The 27,345-nt window shown below is 39.6% G+C and overlaps 1 protein-coding gene across 1 annotated transcript in view; it reads right to left on the reverse strand.

Annotated features, from left to right (window-relative positions):
• Positions 1–27,345, reverse strand: part of GLP1R (glucagon like peptide 1 receptor) — an 85,907-nt gene that overhangs the window by 19,024 nt on the left and 39,538 nt on the right. Inside the window, exons 4-7 of the mRNA XM_080614538.1 lie at positions 13,909–14,018; positions 11,276–11,382; positions 8,157–8,310; positions 6,452–6,611 (exon numbers count right to left, since the gene is read on the reverse strand). Of these exons, the coding sequence (XP_080470664.1) occupies positions 6,452–6,611; positions 8,157–8,310; positions 11,276–11,382; positions 13,909–14,018 (531 nt within the window). The remainder of the gene's footprint in view (positions 1–6,451; positions 6,612–8,156; positions 8,311–11,275; positions 11,383–13,908; positions 14,019–27,345) is intronic.

Raw genomic sequence — 27,345 nt, forward strand, 5'->3', positions numbered from 1 at the left:
GTTGAAAGCAATTCGTGGAGCTGCTAATGTAAGCAGCCTATGTCCTGAGAACAGCATGTAGAAACCAATCGTTTTGTTTAACGGGTCTGAGATATTTTGGTAACAGAACAGAAAAGATGAAGCTTGGAGTCCACTAAATAGCAGTTACCAGGAAAGGCGTCACCAGGTGGTGCTATTCCATGCCATCTTCTTTACCCTACCTCAAGGTCTAAGCAAGTTTCCATTCTTACAGACACGGTAATTATAGCTTTGCATGATATCATATTTTATGTAAAGGTAGCTTTAGGGAAGAAAGATGTATGAGGAGCAAGACAGGCTCCACTCATCCTCACATGCTGATTAATAAATTTATCTCTGCAGGACTAGAGCACTGCCATCCTGTCAAGACCCTTAAATAAGGACATATTTAAGACTGATGAGTTGGTGTATAAGCTCATATTTGAGATGTAACCTGACTGGTTTCCACGTTCTGAGAAGTTCAACCTCCAAAAAAATCAGTCACAAAAAGCAGAAGGACATTACTGCTGTCAGCAGAACTCCAATCCTCTCATCTCTCAGAAACTCTCCAGGATTGTCTGACTCAATTAACTGCTTGATGTACAAATGCAAGAAGTATGGGATGAGAAGCTGAAAGAAGTGATAAAAAATATGACTAGATGTAGAAAGAGTAAGAGCATTGAAAATGTGAGAAGATGAGATGCTTTTCTTGCAAAGGAAGGAAAAGCATGAGAAGAGTTTAATCCAAAAGACAAAAAGAATTAAGAGAAACTCCTGACAAGCATTTCCTACCAAGATCAGTCAGGACAGAATCCCTATTTTTACATCCTCACCTGAAACAGTTTTCATTTGAAAACAGAAAACATTTGGTCTGCGCAATGAACGCATCCTGTTGCTACACTCAGTTCATACTGGGCTTCAGAAGGAATATTTTTTTACTGGCTCTGTTCCAGTCAGATCTTCCTTGCAATCAGGTTGTAGATTTTGACACCCTAGCTAGGCTTCCTGCCTTTAATGGCTTCATTCCCTCAAAGTATTCTTCCTTAGACAAAATTTGGATTGCAAGGTTTGAAAGGAAGAGGATTATTTATTTTTAATGGCAGTTTCCCTGCTGCAAGTGCAGCTGGGTGTAAAATTGCCACAGAAGTTCAGACAACATTTAGCTTTTTATTACCAATTTCTTCTTAGCCTTTCATGCTGAAAATTGTCTCCTGTCATTCTTCCTGCCTGGATGTTGCAAGTTGAACAGTCACTGTGGGACACTGCTGTTGTTTCCTCATTCCCCTCTCCTCCCCACTTCAATATGAACAGGTCCTTTTCCCCACTAAATGCTGCTGATTCAACAGCATTACAGTACGAACTACTCTTCTCTAGAAACCACTGACACGACTAGTTGAATTCAGTGTCAAGCTCAGCAACTCTTCATTCGGGCTCAGACATGATGAGCTGGTGTCCTGGACACCCTGATTAAGAACAGTCTCTACATCCTCAGAAACAAACAAAACAAAATGTAATCATCGTGATCTCCATAGTTATGTTGCTTTCTTCTGCAAATGTTTTGTTCTTCCTAGAAGGTGAGATCCATGGGCAAAGATTTCTCTTATGCCACAGGAAGGAAGAGCAGGTATCAGTAACGTATAGCAATAGACTCTTTTTCTGCAAGTGATAATGACTATCTGAATCAGCATCCTGTTTAGTGGCTGCTGTGCTGACGTCCAGACTGAATGGAACAACTTATTTACCTGTTCAGCCATTAGCCTATTAGGAATTGAGGGTTTGATAATGTAACTGTCTCTGCTATTTTTTTCCTATCAGCTTTGAAAATGGCATAAACCCATTGTTTTTGCAGTAAGATATGTGGAACTCGGGTTTAAAACAAATGCATGCTTTTACAAAGAAAAAAAAGACATAAGCAAGACATTTCCCACATTAAATGAAATGGGAAATATTTAACAGTGCCATCTCAAAGCCTAGTATGGCATGAAAACTCAGCAAGGAAGTGGCCATTACATGCATACCTTGCAAGCAATCAGGAAGGTTTATAAAATCCTATCAATATACATGATATCAATATAAATTACTCCCATTTTGTAAAACTACATTACTTCCCTTAGGTCTATCAAGATTTTATAACTTTTCCAGTTTTTGCAAAGTACAATAACACAAGATAAACAATTTTTCCCCTTATAAAACACTTCAACAGCAAAGAATAATTACTCATATGAATTGACACTAAATGGAAAATACTAATAACATTAAGAACTGTCCTGACATTATCATATAGCAAAAAATATACTTGGGAAATATTTATTAAGTTTTCCTTACACTCTTCACTGTCTATTAACTGTTTCTAAGAAAACACAGATTGAGTATGATAGCTTGGAACAACTGGCCTACTGGGGGCTGATGGAGTCCATCTGCTAGAGAAGAGAAAAGCATCTTTGGTCATAGGCTTGCCAAGTTGGTGAAAAGGCTTTAAACTAAAGGTATTAGAGAAGGAGAACCTCAATCCATCCCACTCCTACCAGTCTGATTCCAGTACCAGGAAGAGATGCCCAGAGCCTAGACAGAGATCACAGGTCAGCAGGAGAGCACTTGAAGAGCAGCAAAAAGAAATTCCAACCCCTCCAGCCTAAGTTTGTTTCATTGGGTGCCCAACTTAAAGACCTCCAAACAAACACACGTAGCATAGGGAATAAAGAAGCCACAGATGTTCACATACCTGCAGGGCTACAGCCTTATTGACATCACAGACACATGGTGGGATGGCTCCTATGACTGGAGTGTTGGAATGGAAGGATACAGGCTCTTCAGGAAATACATGCAGGAGAGATAAGGGCAGGGCGTTGGCCTCTGTATCAACAACCAGTTGGAGTGCATGAAGCTCCACCTAGAGATGGATGAGGAGCTGACCAAGAGCTTATAGGTCAGGATTAAAGGGAGGGCAGGGACAGGTGACATACCAGTGGGGGTCTGCTACAGGACACCCGACCAGGAAGACCCTCCAGAAGGAATCAGGAGACCTGGTTTTCCCAGGATACGGAGAAGGCTGAGATACTGTTGGCTTTTTTCCCCCCTCAGTTTTCACCAGCAGCTGCTCCAGACACACCACTGAAATCACAGAAGGCAAAGATAGGGACGAGGAGAACGATGAACCACCCACTGGAGAAGATCAAATTTGAGACTAAGGAACCTGAAGGGACACAAGTCCATTATGAGATGCAGCCTTTTTTTTTTTTTTTTTAAGGGAAAAAATTAAGACACTTGGAATTACAGGCCAGTCAGTCCCACCTCTGTGCCCAGCAAGATCATGGAGCAAATCCTCCTAGAAACTATGCTAAAGCATATGGAAAATAAGGAAGTGATTACTGACAGCCAACATGGCTTCACTAAAGGCAAATCATGCCTGACCAATTTGGTGGCCTTCTACAACAGGGTTACAGCATTGGTGGATAAGGGAAGAGCAATTGATGTAATCTACCTGGACTTGTACAAAACATTTACTACTGTCCTGCACATTGTCTCTAAACTGGAAAGAGATGGATTTGACAGATAAGACACTCCACGAATGAGGAATTGGCTGGAGAGTTGTGCCAAACAACTTGATGTCCAAGTGGAAACCAGTGATGAATTGCTTTCCTCAATGGTACTGGTGCTTTTCAACATCTTTGCTGGTGACATGGGCACTGGATGAAGTGCACCCTCACTAAGTTTGCTGATTACACTCATGAAGTTCAATAAGGCCAAGTGCAAGGTTCTGCACCTGGTTTAGGGCAATCCCAAGCACAAAGACAAGCTGCACGGGGACTAGATTGCAAACAGCCCTGAAGAGAAGGACTTGGGTGTGTTGTTTGATGAGAAGCTCAACATGAGCCGGCAGTGTGCGCTCACAGCCCAGAAAGCCAACCGTATCATGGGCTGCATCAAAAGGAGCATGGCCAGCAGGTTGATGGAGGTGATTCTCCCTCTCTACTCCACTCTGCTTTCATGAGACCCCACCTGGAGTACTGTGTTCAGCTCTGGGGCCCCCAACATAAGCACACAGGACCTGCTGAACAGAGTCCAGAGGAAGGCCACTAAGATGATCTTTACATGTTTCTATTTAAAAAGCAGGTTTATGCTCTCTGTGTTTTGTATTGAGATGAAATAATCATGTTAAACAAAATGGGAGAAGAATTTTTATTTACAAAATTACATAGACTTCCCCTCCCCCCCCCCCAAAAAAAAAAAAGCACTTATAATATAGCAGTTTAAAAGCTTAGAGAGAGATTGTATTGGGACATTTCTACCTATTTGAAAACTGGCCCTTACATTACAGTTTTGCTTGGGATTAACCCAAGGAAATAATTTGCTCTAGTTTCTTGTTTGTTTTTAGACTTGTTCCTTGAAAGAAGCATAACAGGGCAAACATCATGACCAACAGTATGTGCAAACGCTCAGGTGGACAAAAGTCTTGAGGAAAACACATGGTTTTGTTCATATGTACATTTGAGAGAAGTGCAAGTGCAAACATGTGATCATACAGGAGATTGCAGAAGCTAGTCAGACAGTAAAAACAGTACCATATGGTCTGTGAGCTATCACACAAAGTTCACGTCTAATTAGAAGAAATAACATGAAATGACTAACATCCACTAAGTCTACGAATACATACATGAAATTTTAAAACATAAATATTCATCAAATAATGAGTCATGAACAAGTTAAAAATTATCCTTCAAGAGAACAATTCATTAACAGAACAAAGGGTCCAAGTATCAAATCAGTTCTGACAATCAAATACATATTTATGTTTGGATCCAGCTTTATTTTTACAGTTGATAAAGTATTTCAAAGAGCAGCACTTTCTCAGCAAAAACAGGAACCTACTGACTTCTCTATCATGCTGCTCAAAAAATTAAATATTCTGAGCATTGTATATGCCAGAAACTTATTTGGTGAGATTCCAGAGCACCCAAAAATTGGAAACACCAGTGAAGAAGCAAGAAACTGAAAAAAATCTTCATGCCTTTCCACTTTTTAGAGACTAAACTGTTACCTGGTATAACTAATCTGGGAACACTGAACTAGCAGATCTTTTTGCATCTGAAGATGGAGAATCACTGGCAAGATTTTCACATGCAGCCATGTCTAGATTAGCAAGAAACTGTACAGATGAGTATTGAATGGGTCAAGCAGAGCTTTTCTAGGAAGCTTGGATGAAAGCCATTTATCCAGTGCCAAGTTCTGGCATTGCCACTCATTTCCACAAACTCATCCAGAAATTCAACAGTAGCAAAATTCAGATTGTAAAGGAAGAACTAAACCAGCATCTTCTGTTTCTGCTGCTTTTGTAAGAAACAAACTAACCAGAAGTGATTCAGATCAAATCTTATAAAACACCATGCTATTACTTGCATTTATTTATTCCCATCAATATGCTGGAAAGCCTTTGCTCCTCATACATCACTGTTCAGTAGCACTGGGTAATTCACAGTAAGCTGTTTATATGCATTTTAGCAGTGAACTAATTTGCTATAAGATTCAGAGGTGGCAAATCCATACAGAGAGGACAGCCAAAGCAATTTAAATCTTCAAGCTAGTATCTGTGAAAGTACTTGCAGTATTTACTGGGACTTACTTTCAGCTTTCCAAAAGTCACTTGATTTCCACCAAAAAGGGAGGGGGGAGAAGAGCAAGACAGAAAATGCAATAAAAGCACATGAAGGATGTTTCAAAACCAAGATGAATCCTGAACAGTAACATATTTTCTGGCTAACTGGACAGTGAAAGAATTAAAGCTTCAGCATTTCTACTGAAGGTGACTCTGGCTGAACCAACTTATTTCATGGCATCACTGTTCTTGATCTCAAGCACACACAATGCCCATGGCATGTGCACACTGACCACTTTTTTGCCTGGAAGTCACTACTTGACCTGCTCTTCCCACATAACCAACCCAACATCTCCTGCCAGCAGCCCCTTATTTATCAGCCCCCTTTACACCTCCCTAGCTCATGCTGCCAGCATTTCTCTACTGTTATCCTTGACCAGATGCAAGGTGTCATTGCTATTTTGTACCACAAGTAGTTACGTCTTTGAACACATGGGGAAACTTTCAAGAGATGAAGCAGGGGAGTCCAGAGAAGTCCGCACTCACCTGGAATCACCCGCATGTATTTTGTATTGGGAAGACTTGCAGGAAAAGTACCATGTGCCTGTCAGTGGTTTGCAGAGTTTCTGCAGTGTTGCACAGCCCTACATTATGAACCCACAGCCTCTGCTGTAAGCATCCAGGAGCTGTGCTGGCCCAGCACCCTCCAGCTCAAAGAAAGTAAGGGATCAGAAACACAAAGGGAATGGGGGAGTGCAGGACTGAACTGGGCAGCACTACAACCAAAATACAATGATTTTTCTTGTTATACAGTCTACCGGTGCATGCAGCCACTGCAGACATATGGAAAGATCAACTTACCCCAGCCAACGCAGAGATAAAGCCGAAAAATCCTTTGCTCTGAAAAGACTGAAAGAACCAGCAGAGTGTACAGGTACATGCCTTCCACCAGCAACCAGTAGTAGTTTGCAGCCACACAATACTGCATCATCACAAAGACCAATCGACAGCTAAGTGATTCCTGTGATGGAAAGAAAGCACAGCTCAAATGAATGCAAGAGGGGCTGAGAATAAAGAGATACTAACCCAAAAGACTCGTTCTCTCTCCTACTCTTGCTCCTCAAAACAACAATTGCTAAATTAACCACATTTCAGTACCAAAGGGGCAGAAGCCGGTAATAGGTGCTATATGCTGCAGAGAGATGCTTTCAACAACATTCTTCCCTAACAGAAAAAAAAAAAACAAGAGGAAAAAAAAATGTTTAAATTGCATGTTCTGCATTTTCCCTCAATAACCAATTGATTATAATTTGAAAAGCACAACACAAAGATGAAAGGTACTGTAATACACTTACAGTATATACAGTATACTGAAAGTGTAAGGTTCTGTATCAACTGCAGCCAGCAAATCTTTTCACTTCCCCAGATATTGTGTTCTGCACTTGAGAATTTACTAAAGAGCAAGTAGTGGATGTCATAATACTGACTATTTTACAAAGCAAAAGATTTTTGACAGAACTGCAATACTGCCCAATGCATCACATTTAAGTGCAAAATCTCTCTTGGCTAGTATATTACAGAGAGGTGGTCAGTAGGGCTTTAGATAACTATGAAACCTGATTACCTAATAAATACATCCATCAGATCTGATGAAAACATACAGCCAAGGTTTTTTTGGAAGTAGGGAATGACTGACATGTGAACACTGAATGTGAACATTGAATGAATGACAATGTGAACATTTCCAAGCCATTTAAGATACGTATTACAATATTATTTTCTGCCAGTTTATACATTGCAGATCAGAAGAAATCAGCCATCATATAAGGTTCACTGTTTGGCATTAGTGCTTAAGCCTTAGGCAAAGTGTCAGAAAAGTATGGGTACTATGTATGCGTCAGAAGACATACGATTTACAACCCCAACCCTGCATTGCTGCAGCAAATGCTGTACCCATGTTCTAGAAACACAAGAGCTATACAGACAATGAAAATTCCGTCTTTGAAGATTCAAGTACATTTTGTATACCACATCTGAATGGGGAAAGGCATGCTTTCATCATTCACAAGAGATGTATATCCTCTCCCTTCAATTAGAAGTATTTAATTGGCCTGTTTCCCCAAAGCTTTTCTAAATGCTTTCAAATTTGCATTTTAATCAGATACTTCCTTTTTTATTTCCTCATCATCAACAGATTATAAAGACCTCCAAGAATGACCAACTAATTTGGTCATTACACAAGACAGACAGTCCTATCACAAAAGGTGCTGGCTTAGGGAAATGAATGCCCTCTTGTCACTGCCAGAAAGAAATGAACCTGCAGCGTGGCAAAAAGATACAGGCATGTGTATACATATATATACATATCAAAAGTCCACCTCTTCATGTTTCTTCTGTGTAGTACAGGCAAACTTCCCACAGGCAGAGAAACATGCCATGGCATCAGCCACTTGCCTGTTCCAAGAACAGGGTGGCACAGCTACAACATTAAATTATCTGCTGCCATCCAGACACACTGCAGCGATGACTCCAGTATCCTGAGGACTACTCCAGTGTCTGCCCCTACCTGGTAGGCAATAAGTCCTTCCCACTGGTGCTCTTGTGTGGCTGTGCTGTACATCCACTTCACCACTGAGTCTTTAATGAAGACTGATATAGCCCGGAGGATAAACGAGGTGAAGAGGTTCAGGTGAATATAATTCCTTGTGCAATGCAGATGTCTGTAAAAAGGAAGAATCAGTCATGATCCACTGTGTATAGATAAGGTGCAACATCACACATGGGACTGAGGGAGGGAACAACAAGCCTTGATGGAAATCAGGAGGTACCAGAGGAAATCCCATAACTTGAGAATAGCTGTAGGGATTTCAAAGTGGTTTTGGAAAGAAATCACTTTCAAGGAAAAGACATTCCAAACTTTAGCCCCAAGTGTTTGGGGGAAGAAAGGAGATCAGTGTGTAAGGAAAAAATACATTCAAAGTTAAAAAAGTGTAAAAATAATTTTCAAAAGAAATATCTGAGAGGACTGGAAACAGTTAAGTTTCATATAAGGCTAAATCTAATCTCTTGGAATTGACCCCAATGTCACTGCACTTGGCTCAGGAACTGGTGTGCAGTGCAGCTTCTGGCTGTGCCCAAACCCACAATGAAAAAACATCAACCTGTAAATTACCACTTTGACAAGAGAAAAATCTGTATTTAGATTGCCCCGAGGGAATTGTAAATACTTTCTGTAGAAGTAAAAGGAACAGAAATTTGACCTCTGCATTCAGAATTGGAAAAAAAAAACAACCAAAACAACCAAAAAGCAAAAACCAACAAACAAATAAAAAACCCAAAACAAAACAACCATGTAAAAAACCCTCTTGAATTTCAGCAGCCAGCTGTAAAGATAATAAAATTGCTACTTGTCAAAAAAGAGCATGTTAAGGGATAGCAAAAGAAACTGCAGTCATGTAAATGGCATCCAACTGCAGGGTGCTGCCAATGTTTTATCAGCCTTACCCACAAACATTTTTCTTCCCTTCTTCTGCAAGGGTACACATCATCCTTTGTTTTAAAGGAAGTCACACTAGGTATGATTCTTTTTTGATACTAAAAAGATACAAGTAACATATGATAGACAGTAATTGTTCCGGAAAGATTATGTCTATTTTTATTGCCCTATAAATTTCAGTAGAAAAACGAACTTGGTCTGAAAGTTACAGGTTTTGCACCGAAGAAGGAGAGCTTTTTTTCCATAGCTCAAATAGAATTTTTTGCAACACTGTTAAGTCACAGCTTATTTCAAAACTGACATATGATTAATATTTATTTTCCTTTAACTCAAAATTTATTTGTTGCTACCCTTCATAACTGCCACAGATTGAAAAAAATTATGTAAATTAACCTATTGAAGAAAACAGATTGCAAGTAGTTACAGAGTATTTCTGCTACAAGCAATAAAAGTTATTTAAATTGTTTCAGTCACAAAGTTATGGCCCTAATTCAGCTTCCATCACTGAAATTGGACTTTTCTTCCATTTCTTTCAGAGGATGCAAAATTGGACACTAGAGATATATTGTTTCTTTTGTTTTATCATTATTAAAACCAAGGGATAATCTGTAGTCTGGGAACTTAAAAAGGCCTCCTTATTACAAAAGGGGCAGAACATCAGCATTTTGGTGCCACTGAATTATATTTTGATCCCTATTTGTTGAGGTGCAGCTACTGGGGAGAGCCCACGAACAGAGGTTCCAATCAAAATCCAGCAACTGCAGTGCACATAGGGATTCTCATGCATTTCATGAGATCCAGGACCAATTTTTCCTCAGGCAATTTAGACAGGAAAGCACAAAATAGATTGATGACAGTTTTAACAAGACTCTCATCCCCTTTAACATCCCTGAAAATTCGTTTTCAATATCAGAAGCACACACTTGTGTACACTGCACCAATTCCTGCTTAAAAATGTGAAAGCGTCTCTCCACAAAAGTTAAGGCACCAAAATTCCCCTCTCTTCTACAAGTCATTATAGGAGAGTAAGTGACAAACTTACTCATGTTCCCTGACAAAACACGTTCACTTCCTTCCTTCTTTCCAAAAGTACATGGTTGTGCTCTGTGACCTTTAAGTTTGGCCTGTTAAGATTATTCAGAAGTATCACTGATGGGTGAAACAAGAAGCAAGCACTTATGTGAGAGACATTTTGAGACTTCAAGACATCTGGTGCCTTGTCAAATGAGTCCCAAAGTTGCACAGGTACAATGCACACAAATCAATTATCCCATGGCATTCACAGAGGGTAAGCACACCTCTGCCTTTCTGCAGTAATTTTAAATCTTTGAGATTGCTAGCCTATGCTTCTCCACTGAAAGGAGGAGGGATAAGACAATGCTAAAAGGTGGGGCGCAATATTAGAAGGCTTGTATCATTTTAGTTTTGGAAATGAGAAGCCAAAAGGTGTGACTGATTTTTTTAAATACATAAGGGGTATAAACACTTGACAGGGTGAAAAGGAGTGGGATTGCCCTGCTAAAATAGAGTGCTGGTATCAGAGAAAATTATTGTTAACTGGCAATGATAATTCTTTAGTCAGGGAAGGAAGTTTCTTAAGAATCAGAGCACTGAAGGTTCCTGATTTGATTTCAAATGAGAGTACCAGGAGATGGAAAACTGTACTTTTTTTTTTAGGAGGCAGCCTCATCAATCTGTAAAAGGGATGATGGGACCTGGCGATACACAGTAGCAGGGATTTGTTTGAGAAATAGGCCAGACTGAAATTTATGCTCTGTGTAATTCCAAGCAAGGCAAGATGAAAGCTAAATGTCCTCTCACACCCCAGATTAGTGCTTCATCTGCAAAGCAACACCATGAGGAAATGCTGGAATCTCTCTCTTCTCCCATCTCTTCCAGTGGGAATTTAATTGAAACAAAAAAAAGTCACAACACTACATTTCAACTGATATAATCATCTGTTCTGCTCATTCACACAAGTAACACTGCAAAAATTTGAGAATTTTACCTGCATTTTGGGAAGAAATGATTGTAGGAAGGAACACAGAAGTGACATAAGATAGAGAAATAATGAGGTGATAGAAGAAGGGAAAAAATAATCAAATGGAGAAAGCCTGTTGAAGTCCAATACTACCATATAGAAAAACGTAACACCTTTTCCCCACTCACTTCAGACCTTTGCCAGTTACCTGAATCCAAGAAGAATGGCAGTTGCTATTACAAGGGCAGAGAAGGAAAGAGCATATCCAATGGTGTATATGATGGACAAATTCAGGAGCTGTTCTTCTGGTGCATCCTGAGAGCATATAAAGGAGAAAAAAAAAAAGGGGGGGGGGGGAAAGGGGGAAAAAGACAGAGCTCATGGGCTTCAGTTCTTTTCTTCCAGCTGCTTTCTAACTGTTCTTAATGATAACCAGAAGTCATTCTCCTACTTTCAAGTTTCAATGCACATATCAAATCAAATCTTCTACTTTCTGTATGCTCTAAAGAAATAAAAATTTAATCTTCATTCCCCAGATGCTCCCAGGTGTTCGCTCAAACAGCCAGGCTAGAAAATAGATAACGTGACATTATTTCATAACAAGTTGGAGAGGCATGAATTACCACAAAAGTCTTAAACAGATGGCAGGAAGCACAGACACAACTCAGCTCAGCAGTAGAACCAGCAAAATTCATGTTTTCAGACTTGAACACTTCAAGCAAGTCTCCTTACTGCTGTAAAGAGGGTGGTCCTCTGACTACATCCATACTTAGAGGTAAACCAAGTCAGGTTCCATTCACTGACTCCAAGGCAAAGCATGCTTACATTCATATAACTATGTTCTGCCCTCCAATAGTCTCTTTTCTGTCTCAACTATGCAACCTCCTGGTAACAAACTATCGCCCAACAACATCTCATGACCTAGGTGTTACAGCACTGTCCGGGAGGGAGCAACCCAGGGTGGGCCAAAGCACCACAGATGGTTGCACCCCTCTGACAATCCTGGCCTGTGGCTCTCTTCAGATTCTCTGTTGAAGACATGACTACTGAGACCCTCATTTGAAAGGCAGAAGTATTTTAAAAGCTACAGGATTATTGCTCAGCCTGAGAGGCACATTCATATTCTCTATTCTGGTTCACTTCGAAGCACGTATCTTAGTCTATTTAGACTAGGGCATTTCACTTCCCTTCTTCAAGCTGCTAATTCTGCAATTGACTCCTGAGACCTGTGCTGTACAAAAGAATATACTTGTACTTCAGAAATAAGTACAGCTATTCAGATGTACTTTGAACAGACAGGAGGATTTAAGGTGAACATACAGGCTGTTCCCCAGGGATTTGCTAGGTGAATGATTTAAAGGGAATGATACAAGAGCTGCCTTATGCAGAGAAAACTAAAATGTCTTCAGTATCAAAGCTCAGGCAAACTATTGAGACCCAACAATTTAAAGCATCAATGCAGATCAAAATTACATTACAAACAAAGTAAATCAATGATATAAGGATTCACTCACACACCCTCTGGATTTTGTTTTAGCAACAATTGTAAATAATACACAGCTAACTTATCAAAGCAACCTTTTGTTCTCATATATAAGATGCTTAAAATAAAGTAGGTTGTTATGGGGCTTTATATATATTAGCTGGAAAACCAAACACAGCTGTTCACATTTCAGGGACTGACAACATGTATGCAGGGTTTCAGTATTCAGGTCAGTGTATGGAAACTTGGATGCAGGTGCCAAATGGCCAAGTGTTTCCATGAGGCATCTCTCTCCTTGGCATGTCCCAACACAGTTCTGGAAGAAACCATAATGGCAAACAAGGGAAAGTCAATACAAAGCGTAGGCCTAGTTGTTCAAGATAACATGCTCTGCTGGGATACCCCAGAACAAAGAAGGGACAAGGAACAAGGCTGCAAATCTGCAAATTAAAGGAAAAAAGTCAATTTTAATATATTTAAAGAATTCGAAGCTATCTCTTTTCCTATCTCCTTCCAGTCTGCAGCCATTTATTACTTCTGAAGAATGAGGCATCGAGGAATGAGAACTCAAGAGGGCACAGGCCCTGCAGCACTTGGGAATTTCATATACTTGAACTCTTTTGACTAGGTGTGTGCTAGTTCCCAGTACCCTGGGACAACAGAGTGCACTCAATTTATGCGAGAAAAAGCATCGCCCTTGGAAGGCTCACAGCAGTAATGGTATCATGTGTCACGAGAACGCACAGCGCGCTAGCTGACGCCAGTGGCTGACAAAAATCCCCTGGAAATCCCTATGCTATCCTTCATTTGGTGCCCAGTTGTCTCAGCTCCCTGCAGAGTATAAAGCACTAAGGCAAGAAAATAACACTGACAAGACTAATTCCATCAGTCATGGCAAATTAAGGTAAAAAGACAAAAAACCCAACAAACCCCAAACAAGTAAAAAGCCCCCTGCCCAAAGGTAAAAAGCAAATATCCTTCAGTTCAGTTCATCTTAATCACCTTAATAGCTGCTAACAAGACAGAGAGAATAAACACTTTTCTTACATTCACAAGCTGTTACAGTAAAGGCAATTAGGTCACTCCGTTTGGGTGGGCTGCTGTCGAGCCTCCTGCCCTGCATGGCAGCTGGGGCTACCTGGTTCACTTCTCTTGGCTCTTTCACATACACTGAAACCCGCTCTCATCTACCCTCCACGTTCCCTTTGTTGAAGAGGAGAGGCATGATGTCCCTTACCATTCAGCTCATTGAAGCAAGGCACTCAGGACAGGACACAAATGCGTGAGCATCAATGACTGTACTTTTTCTTTCTGTTTTGTCCTAAATAACAACAGCAACAAGAGATGGAAACTCTTACCTGGTCAGAGGCTTCACACTCAGACAGGTTCCTCCAGGGCAGGGTTGAATTCTCCTTCAGTAGCCACGTCCCCTCCAGGGTGCAAAACCGGTACACCTGCCCATGTAGCACTGCCAGGAGCAAAATAAGCCATTGGGTTAATGAGAGGAGAACCTGCTTACAGGGCAAAGTGCACAGAAGCTCAGTGCAAGTTCCTTCCTGGCAGATGGCTCTCCTGGCTGGAGGGGGAAGCCACAGCGTTGCTGGTGGAGCATCTCACCAGCTCCCTGCCTGTGGCAGAGGCTGCTGCTGCTCATCCTTGAGGCCAGGGAGCAGCTTGCAAAGGGATCAGACAGTGCATACTCCAGAACTGGTAACTGTTCAAAAACAACAACAGGCTGAAATAGTTATTGCCATCTTTGTGAAGATCTGACAACACACACAAATTCCAGCTCATTGAAATATTAGATTTTAAAGACACACAAATTTTGGAAATGTTAAGCCAGCCCCAGCTACAAAATTGACAGGGAAAAGGCAACAGAAAGAGTAAACATGTTTTTTTCTTTTCTGAGATCACACAGACCCAGAGAAACCTCAGAACAGGTATGTTAACACAAGCTGCACAAAGTGTAAATGCCTATATAAACATCTGTGCTACAAAATGAAGCTGTAAATCTTTGCCTAAGCCATTAATCCTTTTATTCTTTCTGTCTACATGTGTGAATAACAACACCAGCAACAAACAAAACACCTTTCCAAAGCAGTTAGCAGCTTGATCTTGTAAAAGCCCATACTACAAAATGGGTCATAAGTAAACTACATCAGACTGAAGAATCAAAATAAAAGTACCAAGGAGAAAGAGCACTCAATCATAACGTATCAAAAGGAGCTCTCTCTGGTGTCTGGAATATTGGGGAAGTCTAACAATTTTTACAGCTGTACATAAGCAACCTGGAGATGCTTGTGTATCAGAACATAGCTGGAGTAATGATGTCGGCTGCTTTGCAAAGGAAGTTTCTTATTAGTCATGCTTCTGAACCAGTAAACTGACCTATTGCAAGTTAAGAAGCTACCCCTCAAAAAACCTGTACTGAGTCAGTCCCTCAATCAGGATTAGCCTCTATCAAGGCCATGTTTGCAAATAGAATTCCAATGTTTTGAGGTATGAGAAATCAAGTTAAGAGGCTTCAGTTCTATTCAGGTATCAAAACTGCAGCTTTTGCTCAAACCCAGCCTTGCCTGCTGCAACCTCATCCTGCTGTCAGTTCCCTCCTTACTGCAAACCAAAACTCATTAGAACTCAACATTTATATTCAATGTGAAAATACTGAAACTTATTTGAAATTATAACAACCCAGTAGGCTATTTGCATATTAGTTGACAATCAGTAATTTGATAGTTGTCAGTGGTAGACTAGTAGTACTTTAAAGCGAAGAATGACATTTTAAAAAATAATGTAGACATTCACATTCTAATAAGCCATTTCTGATAAGTATGCTAAATGGTAACTGATAATTGTTTTGGTAGGCATAGTATATTTGCTTTTGCAATTGGTGTACGAAACATACCAGTATGAGATAATATAAAGAGGATATAAAAGATTTGTTTATGCCTGGTGGAGGTTTTTCCTTACTATTAAGAATATCTGTTTGCATATGTTTACAGAAAAACAGAGGAGAGACTGGGTTATCACATGCAACATACATTCACATCCACTACCTGCTGTGAATATTTTGCCATTGCTGTCATTATCTACTGCCAGAAGCACTTCCTTTGGTCAGAGTATTGCTGTAATGTTAAGGATGGAGGGCAGCAAGTAGAAAAGCATAATTTTCCTCCCCCCAAGATTAATGGACAACAAACTGAAGTACATTATTCAAAACATCTATGCAAAGGTAGTTCTAGGAATCGGGGAATATTATACATTAGAAGCCAATGAAGGCAAAATCCAAGGGGTTAAAGTACAGAGGGTCAATAGGGCTAAGAAATTCACGCTGACTGCCATTACATGAGCTGTAACCAAGGAGTATTGCAAGACAAAATCATTATGAGAAACAATTTCACACAAAAAGTAATTCTACTATACTCCTAAAACAACAATAACAAAACACAGAGGCAAAAACCACACAAAGACAAACCAAAATCCCACAGATTGCTAAAGGAGAAATGATTAAAAAAAACCCAAAAACCCAAGCACACACAAAAACCAAACAACAAATATTATTTCATATTCTCTAAAACTGAGAATTCACATACACACACACACACAAACACAGTATTTCTTACTGTCAAGGTATAATTGGGATGAAAGCTTAGCCTCAATGTTTTTATTTTTAGTCCAAATCATCATGACACATTTTAATTTTCTTTTTATTGATAAACATCTCTTTTGAAATAAGGAGGAGGAAAATCTATTTTATGCTGAAGCATAAAATATCTGATTTTTTTGGAGATAAAAATCTCCATATATGGGAGAATGCAACTGTTTACAGTAAATGAAACATGAAATTTGCCAGCAGACAGAAAGACAAGGCAATTAATTTAGATATGAAGAAAGATGAATGTAACCCTATTACACTGGAAAAGAGAATTTCCCTGCCACATCTAGGAGTTGCAAACAACCAAATTGGACTGACAGCTCTTATGGATCTCTGGGTAGCCACAACCCAGATGTGTCAGGCTGTCATAGCCTCATTGCTCACCAGCACACTTGTGGGTCAGTGCAGGATCCAGAGGCAACTAAAGACCAACTGGACTACCCTGTATCCATGAAAAGCCTTAAGAAGTAAAAGAATAAATCAAATAAAAAATCCAAATAGATGAGGTTGCGTATGAAAGTGTGAGAGCATATATGCTTGGTTTATAGAATAATTTATTAGCCAAAATGCTTATGAGATAGAAAAAGTTAAAAGAAAACTTAGACTTTAAGGAAGAGTTTAGATTCTTGTCAATACATGGAGAGATGCCCATGAAAACTGAAAGGTAGGACAAACCACAACATGAAGATAGCGCAGGGCTGATGCACGGCAGGCAGCCAGCTCCTCTCAGGAATACGAAAACAAGTCTCACCATGGTGGAAATACATTATTTTCAATTGTGTGTCAAACACCACAGAAATCCCTCAACATCAGAGGTTTACTGTAGATCCTTCCTGAAACGCATCATCCTGCAGCCATTCCCGCTTTCTGTTTCCTAGAGGCACAAGGCAAACAGCATCCATCTACTCATCCTCTGAGCTCCATCACAGCCACCTGCTACTGCCCAAACAAAAGAAAAGGTCTGTTAATGACTGACAGCTCAGAAGAGATGGTACCTTAAGTGAATGCTCTTTCCTGATCTTGCCTTACTGAAAACAGGGACAGAATACAGTCTCAACATCAGAGACTGCTCTGGTGCATCTCCAAAATAACTGACAAAAACCTGAAGTGGAGACTTTAGATCACTTTTGCTTCATATACAAACTAAATTCTCATCTTCGCTTAGAGAAAACAGTTCCAACTAATTTTAATCAGGGACATTTTGATTCAAGCACTGCAAGTACCTTACCATTCTAACTGCTTTGGAGGAAAGCATGTGGTTTGCATGTGTTCTTAAAATAATTTTTTCACATGGACTTCTTACAACACCCTTTTTACACATCTGACCATGGATTAGGATGGTAAGAGATCTTCAACCTCCTAAAATGGAGGAAGGCATGGTATTTGTATGCATTCTCTCTTTCTTTGATGTGAAGCTCACCAGGAATCTCATTTCCTTCAGCTTTCATATGAAGCCATCGATTCCAAAATTCAGTTATTAATACGCATGGAGGCAAAATAACAGCAACATCCTTGGAGGTTGCGTACATGCCATGAGAGAAGGCAGGCACGCACACAGCTTCCTCCTCAACTGCGGAGCAATTTCAGCTTCTTGCTTGCAGGTGGTTTAGTCAGAGGCAATTCACATTTGTCCATGCCTGAATGCTGCAAAGTGACTCATACCCTCTTACCTTCAATGCAGTACAAATACCAAATAAACAACAGTCAGTTTCAGTTCTAATATATCAGCATCATGAACAATCTTTTTTGAGGGTTCAAGCAGTTGCTGGCTCCTTGCTATCCTGCAATACCTTTTTCCTGTCTTGTAATGCTTTTTGTTACCATATGGTCAATGTTTCAAATCACACTGATTCTTAAGTTCTAGAATTTTCTGATAGTCAATTAATCTGCAAACAGGAAAAAAAAAAAGAAGGAAAAAAAAAATCTACAGCCAGTGTGTAAGGAATCTGATTTTGTTTAACCTGTAAGCTGACTGCATTCACTCAAAGTTGCACACCCCTTGGAACAGCAGCTTAATGACACCAGTTTGTTTGAAGAGTGTCAATCACACTTCATTAGAATTACATGTTAAAACACGGACTGATGCCCAAAATTCAGTCTCTGTAAACTAGTAAAAGACAGACAGAAGAGCCCAAGAGTCAGTGAAGTTAGTAACATCTGTCTAGTTCTCTAATGAGCCTGTAAATCAAATACTACAACTAGCTCAATGCTTTTATATATGGAGAAAATATGTTATCACATGAGCAAGAGGCTCACAAACATTTCCTTATTAGCTCCCTTTTACTAGAAATAAACCCAAATTAAATCATTTCTCTGCTTAAAAGAATCAGCCTGATCTGCATTTTACAGTATCAGGGTTTCAAGGTCAGTATGAGATTACTCACTGAACTGTCCCTGAGGACAAACTGGAACACTATTCATTTTAAAAACCAATTACAGCAAGTCCTATCCAATCAATTCTATTCAGGCAGAGAGATGAGAGAATGAGAAAAGAACAAGAGACACAACAGTTTTGTCTGGCTGCTGTGTGTCAAGTATTATAGACCTCTCCTCAGCTAATACTGGTTCTCTTTCCAGCAGAGGAAGCGTTTTGGAAAAGGCAACAATCTTCTCCATGAAACAGGGACTCTGCAATATAAGAGCACCACCAGGGTCTGCTGTGTCAAAGCATACTGGTTTGTTCCTGAAATGAGCAACTTGCCCTTTGATGGTGACAACAATTTGACAGAATTTAAGAGGTTGTGCACTCATCAGCAGCTCTGTTCAGCTATCATTTAGCATGATCCGGGCACTGCCCTGAAAGCAGCCACACTTGCCTAGAAAGACTCACACACTCGCCCATGAGTGACACCAGAGAGCAGCCTGATCACAAAGCCTCTGGGGAGCAGGAGGAGTTCCAGCCAGCACTACTGTCCAAGAATCACATTTATCAAAATGAGCACTTTTACTGCGCTCACTGCCACATTGTCTGAAATCATATCACTCCAACAGGCAGTTTAACAATGAGCACTTTATTTAGTATGCCTTCCCCACTATTCTTTCTCCCTCACAGCATATTAGTCATCCCAACTCCTTTGCTTTAGAGATGATAAAAAACTGAAAACCGGGTATGCCTTGGATTTTGCCTTGAAGGCAGAAAGGTTGGTGGTCACTTCAAGTTCTTGTACCAGGAAAAGAATAATTTCCAGTTATGTCCTATGGTTTGAGGTTTTAGGGAAATATATCCAAACATTTGTACTGTGAATTTTCCCCATCACTAGCTCGTAGCTTGAAAGATCCAAGAGTCTCTCCAGACATTTCCAACAAAAAGCTGCCCCCAAAACAAACAAAACCAACAAACTGCAGAATGACAAGAGAAAGAGTTATGCATTCACACTCCTACTAAGAGATAGATATGCTCTTACACAGACATAACAGGTACCTTTACATGGTGCAAGGGAGATCCAATTAAGCAAGTGCATGCCATGTCACAAGCTGCACAAGCCCATCCTGCATGCCCTGGATATCCTCAGTGCCTGAATCCTGTGCTGTGCTATCGAAAGCACAGACCTGAGACTGCACGTGAAGATGATGCTCTTTGGTATCACCCAGGACCAACTGCCTGCATATAATTTTTTTTTTATTTTAAAATACTCATTTTGTAATGGAATTAACTCAATAAAAGTAAACATTCAAGAATTAGGAAGTGTTAAGCTAAAGCTACTTGTGTGGGTTTTAGGTCCACCCAATAACACTGTTTCTGTGTACACAGTCATACATTTTTCCCAACAGAATCCACTGCTTTATTCAGATTACAGAATAGAGGGAGATTATTTAACAGGAAATTAGTCATCCTTACCGCTGTGAGATGTCAAGCCATATTTAAACAAACTGAATCAAGTCTATACCAAATACAATATTTTCTTATTTGTATGGTCCAAAGACCACCAATTCGGCTCCCCAATGAACACTAAGCACTATTATTTCATATGTGTATGCAGATAATTAAAAAAAAGGAGCATACTCTAGTCACACAGTAAAGCCAGATTTATACAAGAAAGAAAATCACACAGCCACAAAATTTGCTCTGCATGGGCATTCTCCTACTGTAGAAATCATCCTTGCCAGCTCTACAATATCTTGCCTCACTCAACACAAACTCCCATGGTTAACGAGGCAATGATCCTGCAGAGAAGAGCTCCCTTTATTACATCTCTCAAAAGCAGATCCATTCTGCATAGTGAAGGAATAAGAGATCTGTGGAAAAAGCCTAGAATATAGCTTTATAATTAAAAACTACTTGCAAAGTGGTGGCAAATAAAGGTTGTGTGAGCAAAGTAGACCATGACAAATCATAAAGCATTCATTAAGTTGTAACCTTATATGTTGTTGGGTAGGAATTAATATCTCTCATGACAATTAAAATATCTTCCTGAAAAATAATACTGTTTAAACACAGAGTATTACCCTAAAAGGTGCTATACTGTTCAAGCATTTCAGCTGTGTAACTTGTATTGAGTAAAAGCTGCCTTAACTACGCTAGACCACACTGAAACCTAACACAGCTTTTTTAAATACACTTTAAAAAGAACTCGTAAAAATGCAAGCATGTATGTGTGCATTAGGTTTATTAGAGAGTTTATGAACTATAAAAGATATGTGAATTAATGTAATAAAAGGTTGTTTATGACAGATAAGTATTTATGATAATAGTACAGCTTTGTGAGGTACCAAAACACACCATTAAAAGTTTCATTCTGAATAAGTAACAGTGGGTTAGAATAAATTTACTGCAACAACAAATGCGATTGAAAGGATTAATGCATAATAGACTTGTAAAAAACGGTGCTAAGAGGTTTTGCGTTTTAAGTTTATTGGATCAGTTAATGTAATTAATAAAAGACATCTCATTAGTAGGATGTGAAAATGAAGAAAAAAAAATAAAATTTTTCTTAAAAGGCTGTAAAAGAGACAACTAAAGTCATCCCAGGGCAGAGGAAGGGATCTATTTTACTATGCCCATGATCCAAGGCCTTATTAAAAAAAACCTCATACAATAACAACAAAGACAACCACAAAAAACCTACCACAAACAAACAAAACAGACACTGAGAGAAAAAAAACAACCAACCTAAAAGAAAAGGAAACAACTCAGCAAGTCCTTAGCATAATGCTCCTTTTTCCTTGCTTTAGCTCAGCAACTCAGAAAAAAACAACAGATAACTAGTATGTTAAATATGCATAGCTAGGAAGGAGAAAGAAGTACACATACAAATAAACACCAGTTGCTTGGTGCAGCTTCTGAGCAAAACAAGAAGCTCCAGAAGATGCAGGCTAAAACCAATGCCAGGTGCTGCAAAGAAACTGCCAATCTTTGGCAACAGAGAAGTCAGTGGTATTCAGTTATCCTTAAAAACAATGGTATAAAGAACCAATGAATCAATAATTTTAATACATCACTTTCACAGGACATTTCTAAAGATAAACCAGAAAAATCCTAAACAACTGGAAGCTTTCAGCACAGGCAACTGTGATACATATCATAAAAAGTAACTCAAACCATCAAACTTCATTTAGAGATTACTATAATTCCACTACCTACAGAAAGTGGAAGAAGTGGTACTTCAAAGCAGAACAAATACAATGAAGCATCTCATGCATTTCAAAGACTGAAGGCGTTCATTTTTATTGAGCAATCTGTGTACTCTGGCATTGTTAAAGGCTTATCACCTCTGTGTACATGAGCTAAAGCATCTGAAGCTGTAAAGAAAAATTACATCAACTGGTAAAGGCTTGCTTACAGACATCCCTCTCATACTCTGCAGACCTAGCATTACAGATATAAGCTGAATCTGCACAATAAGTAGTACAATGCAATAAAACCCCAAACCTGGCTACCTCAAGTATAAGAAGAAACACAGTCCTTAATTCTACTGCTCAGGACATTGCCATGTGCCACATCTATATATCCCCATGCTTTGTCAATGGATTTCTCTACTATGCAAGGGATAACCAATTTTGCATTTCAAGCTCTATAGCGGATATATCCTAACACTAAGATAAGAAACCCCACACAGCCTTGGCACCAGAAGCATGTCTGACCTGACATTTGCACAGGATGAGGAGAAAGGACCGCTGCACAGCTCTCATGTGGTTTCCTCCAGAGACTATAGGAACAAACTCTAGGAGGCACACATAAGGAATTCACCCTCATGAGCAGCAAGAGGAATATCACCAATACCATAAGAGCAATCTTTCTTTTCCTGATCCACATGCTGAAATGCAGAACAAGGTTTTGACAAAATGTTCTTGAAAAACATTTAAAAACAGCGTTAACAGAAACTTCTAATGTAGTGAATCTCCGTCAAGCGAAGTTCTGCAAACCTATAAACTACTAAATACAAGAATTTACAAATAATAGATAACTAAATAAATAAAAATAAAAAAAAAAGGGCACCAAGAGCTTTAATACAGAAACTACCATCTCTCCTGTCTATAATTATTGGAGGCCACTAAAGCTGCAGTTATGTCTGGATTTACCTTTCCATTACAAAGGCAATTTTTACATCAATCTCAAATTCTTACCCATCACCCTAAAGCTGGGACCAATCCACAATCTAAAAATCAGGAATTCCTAAACCATTCCACTGGTAATCTTCTCCAGGTTTTCTATTCCATTTTCACTTCCACTCAGCTTTCATTGCTTAAAAGGTATTTGGATGGACATACATTCCTTTTGTCTTAAATTTTTCTTTTCCTGCCAATATGCAATCCTTTCCTTGAATATGGAAGTCTTCAGCGTCAGACTGGATGGGGTTTTGAACAACCTGGTCTCAGTGGAAGGTGTTCCTGCCTATGGCAGAGGGATTGGCACTAGATAAATCTTTAAGGTCCCTTCCAACCCAAACCCTTCCATGATCCTATAATATCCACAGATACATCACATATTTAAAGACAGAGAAGCCCGCTATTATTCATTAGCCACATAAATGCAATGTTTTCCACATTTTTTACTCATGCCTTCATTCTGTTTAAAGGAAATCATCCTGCTTCATTAAGCTCCATGAAGATTATCAGGCAGATTTTGCATGTGGAAGCCAGTTTTTTTGCTTTCAGAGGAAATATACTGATGAACACTTGAGCCTTGATTCATTTCTTCTCATTCCAATTGTCAAAAGGTAAATTAGTTCCAGAAAGGTCAGATGAGTCTGGTCAGGCACCACCATCATTATTATTGTCATGGAACTAGTCGAGTACCCAGGTTCTCTCATAAACATGTTGCCCAGAAAAACTTTGCTCTTATTCAAAGAAAATTTAAAGTGATATGTGGGAATCCTAATAGCTAACATTTGGATTACATTTGAGGGGGATTAGATATACTTTCAAAATTCATAGCAGGGATCTAGGTGTCTCAGGGAAAATCTAGTCTATTACAGAAAACTCTCAAGGTGAAAGTTATCAGCAAAACATGTGAGTGGAAAAGGATAATGCTGCAAAATAAAACTGTGTGCATGATTAACAAGTGCAATTATTATATAGGTTAGCATATTTTTTTAAGTTAAAGCTGCATTTGTGAAAATATGTGAAAGGGAGGATGCTCTATAATTAGACTACTTACATTCAGACACCTTTTAAGTCAGGTCACATTTTTACATGTCTAATCTGTCAAATGAAAATAATATATAAAAATAAAATCAAGCACAGATCTATTAACTTCAAGAGGCAAAGAGTGTGATTCACCTTTATATAAAAGCATTAACTCATAGAGATAGATAAGTAGATAGAGTTGTATCTTCACCAAAATTCAACTGAGGATTTTGGGAGAAAGGCGCAGCCTTTAAGCTCACTATCACGCCAGAAGCATATTTATTATGCAAGAGAACATGTATAGGCTGGATTCACAAGAAGCATTTCCCAGCACCCAAAGGTGAAGTGCTAGGGATTCCTGAAACAGGGAAGAAGTCAGCTGTATGTGATATGGCTCTTCCAGCAAGTTGTTCTCCACCTATGCTTTTTTCAGAATACGTATTCATGTTCATCCCAACTTTGGAACTTTGAAAGAAAAAAAATCAAAACCAATTTGCAACATTTAAGCCAGAAAGATAATAAGCTGTTTTCAGAGCAAGGCATTTAATTATGTAGCACAGACAAGCACTGTTTATTTAGGCCTTTAATTAGTTTAGTTTCCTCTTTGTCCACTGTAATTAAAAGACTGCAAGTTCTTAAATGCAAGGTCTTTCCGTTTAACAGAGTATACTGTTACTGCAAACAAATAGAAGTGGGTAGATAAGATATACTTCAATCACGCAAGATGTGTAATGAGAGCATAGATGAATTTTAAGGTAACTGGTCACTCAAACATGTCTAGCTACCTCTAGCAAGGCAAGAGGTAGCTGAGCAGCTTCCTTGCAGCTGGGTGTAAAAAAATCAGTGTTTATTTCTCCCTTAAATGTACCATTCACAATCTGATAAGCTGGGGGCAACTTCTCAACCCATCACAGAATAAGGCTCAGCTACGTCTCTGCAGAGCTGTGCCTTGATATCCTTGATAGTAAATCTCAAGGTATTACTTTAAACAAAAACATTATACAGCTATAAATGAAAAAATTACTGGAAAACATGCAGTCCTGCCAACTATTCAACTCCCACAGCTGCAGCACAGCAAGCTAATACTGCAATGCTGTCCAGCATTTATGCTATGTCATTAATGCAGAAAACTAAAGTCTTCCTAGAGGGCCCCAGGTAACCAGATCTGCCATATAAGCAACATGGCAGCTGCTCCCAGCACCCATATATGCATTTCAATGTCTGGCCACATGCAAAGTCTCTTTCTGCTCCTATCGCACATTTGATGAGGAATAACCACACTTTGATAACAGCAGAAGAGGAATCAGAGCATATAACTTTTCACTATCCCCTAAGGGAGGTCACATTTCATCCCAGCTGAAAGTTCATAAACTACTGCTCTGTTGCATGCACCTCAATCTGAAGTTAAACAGCCATTTCTTTAAAAATATGTATTTAGATAAATAAAATTGATAAAAGGCAATGGCATAGCCACATGGCCAACAACAGATGCATGTTAATACATCTGTTAATGATTTTTAAAATTATTTCTTTCAACATTCTACCCTTTCAACATTATCTACCCTTGAGATGAACAGCATATGCTCTAGAGTTCTCTGGTGTACTATCAGATGGAGATGAACAGAGGCAGAGGTGAACTTGAAAGACCAGGGGGGTTTAGTTTTGTATTTTTTTTTAAGCAAACTGAGATTTCCGATTAGCTTGGGACAGCTTTTAGTGCAAGGAAGTATAAATTTTGAATTGCTTGTGGGTTACCAAATGCAATGCAACATCTTTTTCAGTGAAAAAGGTCACACCCCTTTCCACCGTTATGGAGAGCTTTTTGAAAACTTGGTTTTCTTAGAGCAAGACAGAAAGAAATGTAATAAATGTCTAATCATCTTCCCTGCATCCAATATTTGAAGTGAAATTTATTTTCTTGCATGTTAAAAGACAAACAGGTAGTTTAGCTATATGCTCACTTAGCCATCTGGTAACTCCTTGGTTTTAAGATCTCATACTATGAAATTGGATGATTAAACAAAAAGTGAGAGAGATTAAACCAGGCAAGGTTTAATCTGGTCCCTCAAACCAAATGTTCTAGCTATGCATATACTTCAAAACTGTCTGACGGAAAACTCAAACATCTGCTTCCCCACCTGTAGGGCTTTCCACAGTTTCCTCTGGTCTGCCTCTCACAGGTGACAGTAACATTTCACCATCCCAGCCTCATCACCCATAGGAGGTCTTCTAAACAAAAGCAAGCCTTTTCTTTGTGTCTGCTTTTTACTTGTAGCACTTACAGCAGCCTGTCCCCAAGCTTCCTCCCCCTCCAAGTCTGAACAGTGCCCAAACAGGCAACCCTGGGGAAAGAAAGAATGACCACGACAATGGATTTAATCCTGCAGCACAGCAGATGCTCCAGGACTGCAGCTGCTTGAATACCAGGCCTCCGTGACCACATTTAATTGATGGATTGGTGGAAGGCACTAAATCATTATTAGAAAAAAGGTGACTGCAAGAGCTTCTCTAATGGCTCGCAGACACTGAGCTCAGGAGACCACATTGCCCATAGGACAACATTTGAGCAAGACATACAGATACTGACAAATCAGGTCAGTTTATATTGCTCTCCCAACCCCAAACCAGTGCTTACCACCAGTCAGCTCCTCACTATGCTGCCGCCTTCTCCCAGCCCAGGAGCACTCACTGTGGGGAGGGCATTACACTAGTGGCCACCCTTACCAACAGTCCATGGCCCTAAATCCCTTCTGAGTCAGAAGTCTACTTGTAACCCTCTCTCATCTGAGTGATAATGGCATGCCACAGACCCAAGCACTTGTGGCCACACCTTGACAAACATGACAGTGTTCTCTTTCCTTTTTCAGCCCTTCCTGATGGTCACAGCCATGACAGATGAATCTCTCAGACCCCAAACAAAATCCATTTCAACATTTATGTTCTGCTGCTTGTAGGATCTGCAGTATTGCTGAGTCTGATGCCATTACAGTTGTAAACACAGCTTTTGGGAAGGGGAAGATGACACATACGAGAGAAGTATTAGGGGTTTCTGAGTTCATGATTTAAGCAGTAGCCAGGATTAAGCTAGACACTAATGGTGAGTGGGGACTGTGCAGACCATTTCCATCATCTCTGCTGCACCACAAGGTTTGCCTATATCTCACAGCCCTAGGGAAATTGCATTAAAAAAGCATAAAATCCTCATGGTTAAAATGGTAACCTCCACCACTTGGCACTTTTGAGGTAATGCCACATTTCCACCCAAAGCCTCACACAGAGCCCACACCTACCTAAGGACGTGTTGAGAAAACAGTTCTGTCACTAGAGAGGGAAGGGGAAGTGCTGGAAAAAGGATTTCAAATGTAGATTACAGCCGGCGGAAATGTGAAAGAGCTGACCTGGGTGTGTCTTTGCACCTAAAGGTACTTATGGACCAGCAACCCAGTCTCTGGGCTCTGCATTACTACATCCCCACACAATGCTCAGTTCATGCACTCTCTATGACTATGAAAAACTACTGTGGGAAGTACAGCTGTGATTCCAGTCCTCCGTGATGCCCTTCAACTAGTAGATT

Source organism: Psittacula echo (assembly GCF_963264785.1).
Source record: "Psittacula echo genome assembly, chromosome: 4".
In the NCBI taxonomy this organism is placed as follows: Eukaryota; Metazoa; Chordata; class Aves; order Psittaciformes; family Psittacidae; genus Psittacula; species Psittacula echo.